Raw genomic sequence first — 11576 nt, forward strand, 5'->3', positions numbered from 1 at the left:
CTGGTTGTCTACATGCAGTTTTAGAAGCATAGAATTTAGAAACAATGACCTATAACATTATATACAGTGATTTATTGTACCGAATATAGATAGATTCATAAATTTATAAAATGGTCAACTAGGCCTAGGTGTGAGTGTATGTCACAATTTTATGTGCGCGTGTCCCTTTTCGCCTGATTCCCAACTTGAAACAATCTAAGCTACACTCACGGCTTACTGAAGTTAATCTTTTTGTTTATTTGTTTTATTTTAGTGCATACAGTGACACTAGGCTACCACTAAAAGTTGGTGCGCTTTGACCATCAATGATTTATTTATAGAGGCACCAGCCATGTGACACTTAATATGGCGAATATAATTTGCAACGACGTCAAAGTAAACATTCGTTTGTAATTTACTTCACCTTTTCTTTATTCTAAGCTCTTGTCGATTGCCATTATGCAACATTCGTTTACCAAAACCGAAAGTAGGGTAGAGCGTCCTTTATGACCTATGCTCTGATGTTTATAGTTTATAGCATGCTGTATTTCATAAATTTTATCTTGAAGCCAGATATATTTGTGTCAACATGGTGGTGTCAGTGGAGTTGAAGCATGTGTTCAAGTATCCGCTCCAGTTCGTTGTTAACACCCATCTCAATAAAGTAAGCAGCAGCTGGAGTGCCTAGAGGCAGAGGCAGAGTAGACCAGAAACACGTCAGACACAATTAATTCTTTTATGCAATCTAGGCCTACCCTACTCGTAATCTTGTAGTGCAAGATATGAACGTGTCATGACAATGGTATGGTGTAGCGAAGATAGGCCTGTACAGCTTGTTTGACTATCATGTAGTTTCTGAATATTCTGCTAGCCTGGACATAAAAGCCTGGGCTGGGATAGTAAAATTGAACTAGATTTAGATCTCTATATATAGATCTATATGTTTCTAATATAATATATTATATATTAAGGGTTTCAGGGGCAGGGGGAACTATATTATTTCAAGAAGACAACCCTTGCAGTTTGCAGACCCTCCTCAGATTTGAAAATGATAAAGAGAGGGATTATGAAGAGGAGAAAGTGGAATGATTTAAAATAGATAGTTTGAAAATTGAAGATATAGAGGTCTAGATCTAGGCCTATATATATATGAAAGTTGTAAAGTAAAAAGTAGAGTCTAAAAAAGGGACTAAAGAAGAAGAAAAGAAATAACAAAAATAAAAAGAAAATAATATATATACTGTAAAAACAGGTAATAATACTGTAAAAACAGGTGAACAAAGAAAACTGATTTTATGGTGGAGAGGGGGGTGTATAAGAGGAGGAACGTTATGAATAATTAAAAAGTTTCATGCCCTGTCAGTAGAGATACACACACTAATAATTGGTCATTTAAAAGATGTGGGCTTTACTTTTGTCATGTTTCAAGAGTTTTTGTTTAACTAATTCTTATTCTTTGCGGTCCCGTGCTAGATCCCAGGGAGCAGTCAACTGCTGGGTTCACAGTGCAACTGATTTTTACATTTTTGCATACAGGACCTCCGACATTTTTCGCTCACATCTGAGATGGCTCTAGGCGTTCTATCTTATAGGCGGTGCCCATTGGCAGAATCGGTTCGTTTCAGGTTGATTCGGTCATCAGGGACAAAAGTTGCCATCATACCTTCTGAAACAAATGCATTTTGTTTTCAAGGCTGCAAGTCGGTTTGAGGCAGGAATCTATTTATTTGTAGTGTGCACTTCTGAAGCTGCCAGAAGCCAAGCTGAACTGAAACAATCCTCAAATGAGCACCATTTTCCTACCCTTAGACCAGGAGTACGACTGAAAGACAGCAGAAAGAAGGGGCCAGGAGTAGCTGCAGAATAAGAACCTACTTAAGGGAAAGTGGAGCAGAGAGGGGCCCAGGGATGAAGTTGAGAGAGTGGAACAGGAAAAAGAGATGAAAGATTTATTTTTGGCTAAAGAACAAGTCAGGGAAACTAAGAAGAAATTTTTAGAGAAGAAAGTCGTCACTGGCAGGTTTTGATTACTAGACCTTTTGATTGAGAGGTGAACACTTTACCTCTGGACCTCAAAAGCCAACATTTAACTGGATGAGACTATCGGAGAATAGATCAAAATGAGAAGCAATATAATATATCATATGTGTAAAGATGAAAAATGCAGCCTCTTAAAGAGAATTGCTTTCCCTGCTTATGGGACAGCAAACAATTTATATCAAAACACACAATCAATGTTCATTTTCAACACTTTTGTACATCTTGCATATAATATATATATATATATATAAATATTCACTTTCTGATACTTGCACACATAGCGCCCCCCCCCCCCCCCCACCCCCCATCCCCACCCACCCAATGCTTGAGGCCCATTAATCTTTGTTCTCATAATTAGTTTGATTGTTTTTAGCTTGAAGTAATTGAACATAAACTCATCAAAGCAAGGACTTCGGAAATTGAAATACTTTGGATATACATGTATTTATTGATGAAAAACTCATTGTGATCTATGTGTTCCATTTTGTTGACATTTTCAGTATCCAAATGAGAAAGATGGACTGGTCCACAGGGTGGAAACCATTGAGAGAAAAATAGGTTTGTATAAATATGTGTCAGTCTGTTTTTTGTCCTGTAGCCTACTGTAGCCTATAAAAATTATATCCAGGTCAAGCCACACTTCCTCTTCCAGAACCATCTCATCTGTAATCATATAATATAATGTATTACCTGTTTTAGTCTTGGGAGAAGAGAGTCTATTGAAGTCTTTATTTTTTTAAGTTCATGGTATCCTTTTAGTGCTCACTAACTGTGTACACTAGCTATATGTTCATGGTGCATCCAGAAGTAGCACTGATGTAAGGTTAACAAATGCTGACAACACAAAGAATGCACTCAAAATGAATTCTTTTTCCTACAATTGTTTTGTTAAGACTTTCTTTAAATTTCCTTGTATTGATTGTTATGTTGTTATCTAGATCATTTTTATCCTTCCTTTTGCTGGCAGACTGGATTAAAGGAATTGATTACAGGCGGAGGTTGGCCTTTTGTGAAAATGTCGTACCCCACGTCTTGCGCAAGGTATGTTTCACTCAAGCTCAGGAGGTTCTTCCAGACCAAATCTCTTTCAAGAAGTATAAAGTCATACTATTTATTGGTAGACCAGTGGAATTACTTTGAGGCTTAAACTTAAAGAGAAACCATAGAGAAGCTGGCCCTACTGTTTAATTGTCCTCAGTATTCTAGCTCTGTTGAAAAAAATTTTTAAGTTAATTGTCATGTCCACTTTTTAACATTGGTTCTGTACATTTTACTATATACCACCTTCTTCCTTGTTTGGTGCTGCTGCTCTGGAGCAGAAACTAAACATGCTAACTTGATCTGTTTAATAGGTACCGATACAGTCTGAAGTGGTCAGAATTAGTTTTTTCATCCTCCAAAAACGTTTCTTCTTACCCTGGCACCACTCCACATAATCTTTAAACTATCTCGTACGGACATGTAAATTTTTTTAAAAATCTCAATGAAGGTAATATTTGAACTCAAAATCTCCTTAGATATATGAGTTTGACCTCAGTACCTCACTGTCTTAAAGTCATACGTGTATAATAAAATGCCTCTCCAGAAAATATCTAACCCCCCGCGGCAGTGCCACTGACTGTAGTGTCTTTAGGCCATTCCCAAAGGGGGGACATTTCTCGTTCAAGTGCAGTAGAAAATGGGCTGATTCATGTCACGCTCATAACTGTGCCTAATCTACAACAGGGAACTGCTGCTTTTTCTTTCCTAATCCTTACTATTGTCATTTTCCTCTACTTCTTTTGTATGTTTGTCACTCTCTTGTGACCTGCTATTTTGGGGTGCCTTGATAGTTGAAGCAGACCTTGTGCTGTTGAAGCTAGAGAGGTGGGCAGAGTGGGTCTGATTCCCTGTAAAGACTTCTCTGTTGACACCCACCCCTTGGCGCTCATATGACCTTATGCAGTTGCGAGTGCCGTAAAACCCTCTACTATAATAAATGATAATAGAAAATATCTTACACAGAAAGAAATCGTGATTTGTATGACATAAATATGACACCAAGTAAAGCCATACATATGTAATATTTCCATCATCATCATTGTTTGGTAAGCAGAGTAGGAGGGAGAGTCTTGTTTTAATTTTAGACAAAATAAAATAACAATATAAAATGTTTAAATTTGTTTAATAGCTCAACGTTTCGCCTCGTGGGCTTCCTCAGGAGTAACTGAGAGAAAAATTAAATGACCGCTGTATACTAGCAGGGAAATGGGCCTAACAAAGGGGGTCTTAGGGTTACGTGTGGTTACAGGCTAGACGGAAGTGACTAAGTGGGTGCCAGGCCAAGGGGCTAATTATAAAGAAATTGATGCTAGTCATCAAGGATATCAATTGTATCTCTACGAGAGGCTGACAGGAAGTTAATTGTGTGAACGTGTGATGAAAGAGGAAAATGTATAGGGGCATCCCAGTTGGAGGCAAAAGGAGGAGACAGAAGAAGGGTGTGTGTGTTTGTGTGTGTGTGTTTGTGTGTGTGTGTGTGTGTGTGTGTGTGTGTATGTGAGAGAGAGAGAGGGAGAGAGAAAGAGAGAGAGAGAGTGGTGGGAGGGTCGGGTTTATGGAGTGGGGGAGCATAAGTGAAGGAGACCTAGTACAGCCGTCACAACAGCAGAAATGACATGGTAATACACATATATACATACATACATATATTATGCATACATACCCACATGCATATATACATACATACATACATACATACATACATACATACATACATACATACATACATACACACATATACATACACACACACACACACACACACACACACACACACACACTCACACACGCAGGCACGCGCACGCACACACACACACACACATACATACATACATACATACATGGTTTTATACTCGTATACACACGTGTCTGCATAGATGCATACAAATAGAAATAATATATTGTGTGTGTGTGTGTGTATGTGTGTGTGTGAGTATGTGTGTGGGGGGGGAAGGGGGTAGGTAGAAGGATCTCTTTGGGCAAAGAGCGCAGGGTAGGCGTTGAAAGAAAATATCCTGGCGATCAGGCACTTCATCTGCATGAGGGAGTGACAGGGGGTGGTCTTTAAGTAATTTCCCTGTGTCGGGAAAGAGGACCGAGGGTTGGGAGATAGGCTGTAAGGAGATGCAGGGGTTGGGGCGGGGGAGGGTGAAACTGTTGTGCCATGATTTTAACAGGCGTGGTCAGATAAAGAGTAGAGGTGCATGGTTGGGGAGAAAGGGAGGGAGGGGGGTAGTATGTTGATCTCAGTGGGAGGGAGGGGTGAGTAGGTGTAAAGGGGGAAAAGTTGGGCAGCGGCTTGGGTGGTTACGTTGTAAATTTTAGTTCTCTGAAATGAGGCTCATCAATATTGAGGCCAGAGAGGGTCTGATGTGAGCCCAGGTTCCACATCCACTTAGACTCTCTAAGGTTGAGATTTTCTTTTGTAGGTTTTTTAACAATCTCTATACCCTGAAGCTGCATGTCAGTGGTTCCATTGTGACCAGGCTAATGTTGGCCGACTGGGGTGCATCATCATCATCATCATCATCATCATCATCATCATCATCATCATCATCATCATGTTTTAAAGTAGAAAAAAAATATACTTGAGCCCATTATTATTATTGTCATCATCATCACAGACCAAAAAATTCCCCTTTTTCTTGTTTTGTTTTTCTTGAAGCACAACAATTTGTACCATGTTGACATATTTTTACGTAACCTACAAATATTGACACCATAATCAGGGCAGGAGACAAAAATAAAACCCACAAATATTTTGGACAAAATGGATCAAATGCATGATATGACGTTTCTAAGTTCTCATTTAATGTCTATACATTGGATGTCACTAACTTATGTCATATCTAACATCAATATGTCTCTGTTTAAGGTCGTATCAGATGTGAATATAATGTCACTGACTAAGGTCATGTCTGATATCATATGTCCCTATGTCACCAACTAACATCATATTTGATATGAATGACTGAGGTCATTTCTTATTTGAATGCTATCAACTTAAGTGATATCTACATCAATATAATATCTCTAGATGAAGATCCTGAATGAAGAACAGGTGGTTCTGGAGGAGCAAGCATGGCTGGACCTGGATAGTGGACAGATGGACATTAAATCTCGCAATGTCACATGGTCCAAGTACGCTGACATGTTTGAGGAGTCCAGATTTGCGAAAGCAGTGGACAATCCGCACTGGTACAGCTTAACCCTTGCCTGTTTCACCTCTACTGCCAATTGTCTTGTGATCCGAAGTGAACTTTTGCTCTCCGAATGCTTGCTTTCATTGTGGTCTGTCTCTCTATCTGTCTGTCTCTCTTTCTTTTTCTCTCTCTCTCTCTCTCTCTCTCTCTCTCTCTCTCTCTCTCTCTCTCTCTCTCTCTCTCTCTCTCTCTCTCGCTCACTCTCTCTCTCTCTCTCTCTCACCCGCTCACTCTCTCTCGTCTCCATATTTCTCTCTTTGTCACCCAGACTCTCTTTTTTGTGTTTCTTTCTTTTTTTGTTTTTCTGTCTCTCAATTTTTCGCTGGAAGTTTGTCAGTCTGTTTTACTCTGTTTTCTCTGTCTGCAGCTCATGGTGTTTTTGTGTTTCTCTCTCCCTGAATCTCTGTCTGTCTCCCAATCTGGTGGGGGGGGGGGGGGGGGTTGTGTGTGTATTTATCCGTATTGCGCCCCCCCCCCCCCCCATCTGCAAATTTAGCAACAGCCTGCCTAATATAAAACCCTAAGATGGAGATGGATTGGCCCTACTTTAAACCCTTTCAGAAAAAAGAAAAGAGCAAATCCAAAGAAACAGGTAATGCCATGTTCTTGATGCATGGGCAAAGAGGACCTGACATTCCTGGAGGTAGCCAGAGAAATGTGCCCAGGGCTCCAGTGACTGGCGGGAGTTTAATGACTCCCTATGCCCCACACAGGGAGCCAAAGGCTGAAGAAAAAAGAGAACACTGACATGTTCTGACTGTAGTGAGGTTGTTAATATGTCAACAATGTGGACTGAAATAGTCCTAAAGTATTGACACATCTTCAGTCAGCAGATATTGACTGGTGAACTCCCAGCTCAGCCAAACCAGCTACGCTCTTAGTAATGTAATGGGCCTACTGTTTTTCTGTTTGCAGGACCCAGTTTGAACAACATGGATATATCAACATCCGCTTTCTGGGTCCACTGGGTAAAGTTCTAGAAATGTTTGCTGGCAAGTTCCTTCATGTGGGAGCTCAGAAGGTGAAGATTGTTTTTTTATGTGTGTAAAATTCTCAATGTATGGGCCCTGTTGATGGTTTTGTCAGATTTTTTGTGTCTGGCATTAGGAGGAATGAAAAGACTGATTGAAGTCCAGAGATTGTACAGACAGATTATGCTGTGCGGCTTTACATTTGTCTTTTCCTGTGCTTCGTGCGAGATTCTTTACTGGGAGTCTCGCCAACCGCTGTGCCAGCTTTCATTAAAGAGTTCAACAAAGGCATGCAGAAGTCTAAGGTTCTTATCTATTGAATTCCAAATTTTAGCTGTTGTTCTCTAGTAGGAGAGCAAAGTGTATCCCTGTCATTATTTTTTCATTTCTTATAGTCTTCTTGTGTTTGTTTTTCCTCGTTTGTAATGGAAAATATTTGGCTGTATCAGGTTTGGAGTCCTGTTCTTGTGATGATCATGATGGCGGCAATCGGTCTTAGATTTTGCTTTTGCCCAGAGCTTGTCTTTTGTCCCTGCAGGCTATCAGCTGAATATCTTCTCACATTCTCAACAGAGGGTTCAAGGACTTTGAAAATGATAAGAATATGTAGTTCTTATTTTGAAATTTAAAAACTTTTTTGTTTGTTTAAATTGAATTTGTTCTGTGAATTTTCTGTGTTAACAAATGTACTTACCTTTGTCTTTCAGGCCCTGAGAGTGATGGAAGAATTATTACACGAAAGGTGCAGCCGCTCAGAGACATGATAGATGCACTGTAGTATCTCAAAAGACATGACAGATATTACTGAGCTTACCAAGGGTGAAGAGGGCTTGAATTTGATCCAATGTACAGTCTAGCACGCTCATAGCAAACAGATTTTCAAGTCCTGAATCTTTTCTTATACATGTATATTTTTTTAATTCGAAATATATACATTGTGAAATTCATGATAAAGAAAAAATTTCCATGGCCTGCGAATCACGTCATGTGAGTGCTGGACTGTACATTAGCAGATTTTGATAATTTGTTCGTTAGAGTTTTTATGGTCAGTTATACTATACTTTCATCAAAAGATCTCTTTGTGAAGTGTGCTTGAGTTTGATCATAATCATATACACTGGTAGATCTCCATTTCATAAAAGTCATGGTTTGTGTGTTTGAGTATAGAGAAGCTATGCTGAAATAGATCATCTGATATTGTGAATATGGTTAGAGTATATACAACCAGTACTGGGTATAGGGCTTTGTTGTTATGTCTGGTACAGACACAATGCATGCACCAGTTTGGACATGAATTATGTCATAGTGTTTCGTATGATTTGCCTTCCAGTGTGGTAATTGTAGCTTAAGAGGAAACATATTCATTAATATGTATAATATAATATATGCATACAGTACAGTCAGTACTGTCTTTCTTATAATTATGCTTAGATCCTATTATTTGACTTTACATCGCGATTCCCTCTTTATTGTATAGTATACTGGTTTATGGTTTCTTGACATTTTGCATGCTGAACAAGATTTTTAAAGATTTATGATCTCCTTTGCAAGCAATGGTACTTTGTTCTTACAGTGTTAAAGCAGGTTTTTTGCTGGAGTACTATTAATGTTCTAGAATACTCAGTGGATGTTTGAACCTTATGTTGTGGCAGCTTTTGCAATATTCTCAAACATCTTTGTGTTTTAGATTTCTCTGATATTATTTACCTGTCTTCCTTTGGGTTTGTTTTTTTTACTCTGTACAATCCTTGTGGTCAAGTTCACATATTTCAGTTCTGTTCTCTGGTGCTAGTTTGACTGACAGGATCGGGTCCGAATTAAGTTGTACTATTTTTGGAAGAACACATGACCTTATTTTTCTCCTGTGACCTCAATGAATGTATTGTCATTGGTTGACAGTTTCAAACACTTTAGAGATTGCTTGTGTTTGCATTTATTCTTTACCAGTAGCACCTACAAAAACAGTAGACATTTCTACATTCAATTATGTCTCTTTGAGTTAGATAAATCAGATGAGCTTGAGGCCTTTCCAAATGCAGCCTTTCCTTCAGTCTTATTCCTTGTACCAGTAGTGTGACGACCTCCTATATCTGTTGAAAGCAGAGCATAGGTCAATGATAATAGTTCAGTTCAGTCTTAGGTCCTGCAAGTCAAAGATTTTAAAAAAATGTCTTTGATTAGGTTGGAGGTAATGAGAGAGAGAGAGAGAAAGAGAGAGAGAGAGAGAGAGATTATTATCCAGACAGCCATTTTTAGCCTGTCTGTACAATGTGCTTTTCTTACATGTACACAAGCAGACATCTATGCATGCACAATGACATCTACACAAAAATGCCACACATAAACATACCCTTTCACTCCTTATGTGCACAAAATCACGCGTAATTATATTCACATTTGCGCTCATACACTCACATTCACACTACCAGTAGGCTACATCCGCTTCACTCGGAAAAGTCTGCAAATGTGTGGGCTTTCCAGAAGTTACTTGTCTCTCATGTCAGTGTGTGTATACATCGTGTGTAATGTATCTCTGTGTGTTTGTGTATGTGTGTGTGCATTCTATCTCATATTCCTGTGTGTTGAGGGACCAAAGATTTTTAGTAAGAGGGGCTTCTGCTACATTAGCTATTGGAGTGCCTGGAGATTTGATCAAAATTTTGATATTTGGGCACTTGTAGACATGAGAGACTGAGAAACTGCTGTTAAATCATGTCTTGCCAATAGATTACCTCAAACTGTAACCCAATGATATTACTATAACCACACGATGAACATGAAATTTATATGAAATGCATTCTTATATTTTATAATTTTTACATTTTCACTGCTGCACAAACATCACCCATGTTCAGGGATTATTCAAGGGAAAAGATTATGAGCATTATGTACCACTCGAATGCAGATCCATGTCTTGGTATACAGTGAACAATATTTAAACTTAAGACTTGAACTGATAGTAATGAACATGTACCACCTGGTCTACATTTTTATCTCTATTCTGGTCAGCAGCAATGTCTTTTCAGTTTTCTATTGGGTTTTTTTTGTGTTGCAGAAATTGTTCTGAATATTAAAAAAAGTGATCAACTCATTTCCAACGTGTGAACTTTTTGTGTGCCAGGAAAAGTCTGTGTGCCAGTTTTGGGATCTGAGAACTCTGCATCTACATCTATGTGTGTGTGGTGGTTTGGGTGGGGGGTGTTGCATGGTTAAACAAGGAAAAAGGCAGCTCAGACTTCCAACATTCTTTTGAGTAAAGTGAGGTACTCAGAAACGTCTAAAGGTGTATCTGAAGGACTTATTTGAACTACTGCGCAATGCCACAATGATGAGTCTCCACTCTCTGTGTGCGCCCAACATGATGTCATAATATGTACGGAGGACGGCGCTTTCGATCCGCGCTTGAAAAAAGTCGGATCGGTGCTAAATTATCGATTTAAACTTTTTTTTTTTCATCACTACATATTGAACAAGGTCTTTAACCTGCGAAATGAGTATAACAGAGGTTGAAGTAAGCCTAGATGGCGCGAAATTGTTCCTTGACGACGTTTGCACCAAGAAAACCCCTGCAAAGTACAACTACAATTAAGCCACACACGCGCTTTTGACGATTAAAATTTCTTCAAAAGCGTAAACTTTTTTAAAACATGAAAGGGGGGGGGGGGGGGGGTACAGTAATTGAATTTTCCTCAAATCTATGGTTTTAATCTTTTTGAATTTGTTCCTGCTTATTAGGTAACTGTTCAGTAGTGTTCTTAATTTCAAAGAGATAACAAAACATTTTAAGACATTTATTGTATAATAAGCAATGTACTAGACCTTTCCAGCGTAAACCGAAAGCTGTGTCTGCCCTCAGAGAAAAGCATTGCAGTGAAGGCATATTTTATACAACACCTGACGAGACACAAAGCCCCCCCCCCCCCCCCCCACCCCCCAAAGCAGAGAGCGTAGTAACAATCTGGCCCCTGTTGGGTTACTCACGGTGCCCGGCATTTTCGGAAATGCTTTGGCATTATAGTGAGCCTCACCCGTCATAAACGTAGGACATTAATTAATGTTACTTGTCGTGTTGAAGATGTAGCGCATTATAAACACCGTTGTAGTATCATGTACGAGTACCAAGACCGACAACTAATCTTGGGTATGTATTGACAGAATAATTCCCATTATCAGCATCTATTTATATAATGTCTTCGTACATTATATCATTTTCTCAACAACTGATTGATTGTTACTGAAGATAATTATGTGGATGGTTGGCGGGTGCTCCGGTGTGGTTTTCTCCCTTTCTCAAACAACTTTCGTCTTTATCTCTCCTCCTTTTTTTATACTTGTCACTCTA

The 11576-nt window shown here is 39.0% G+C and overlaps 1 protein-coding gene across 1 annotated transcript; it reads left to right on the forward strand.

The window, feature by feature from the left end:
• Nucleotides 1-432: 432 nt before the first annotated feature.
• On the forward strand, nt 433-10325 carry LOC101854098 (PRELI domain-containing protein 2). The gene is made up of 6 exons (XM_005101820.3): nt 433-643; nt 2520-2577; nt 2987-3060; nt 6098-6258; nt 7179-7284; nt 7942-10325. Exons 1-6 carry the CDS (start codon nt 569-571, stop codon nt 7996-7998), a joined length of 531 nt encoding a protein of 176 aa, XP_005101877.1. The 5' UTR covers nt 433-568; the 3' UTR covers nt 7999-10325.
• The last annotated feature ends 1251 nt before the right edge of the window (nt 10326-11576 follow it).

This window comes from Aplysia californica, unplaced genomic scaffold (assembly GCF_000002075.1).
Source record: "Aplysia californica isolate F4 #8 unplaced genomic scaffold, AplCal3.0 scaffold00300, whole genome shotgun sequence".
Taxonomy (NCBI): Eukaryota; Metazoa; Mollusca; class Gastropoda; order Aplysiida; family Aplysiidae; genus Aplysia; species Aplysia californica.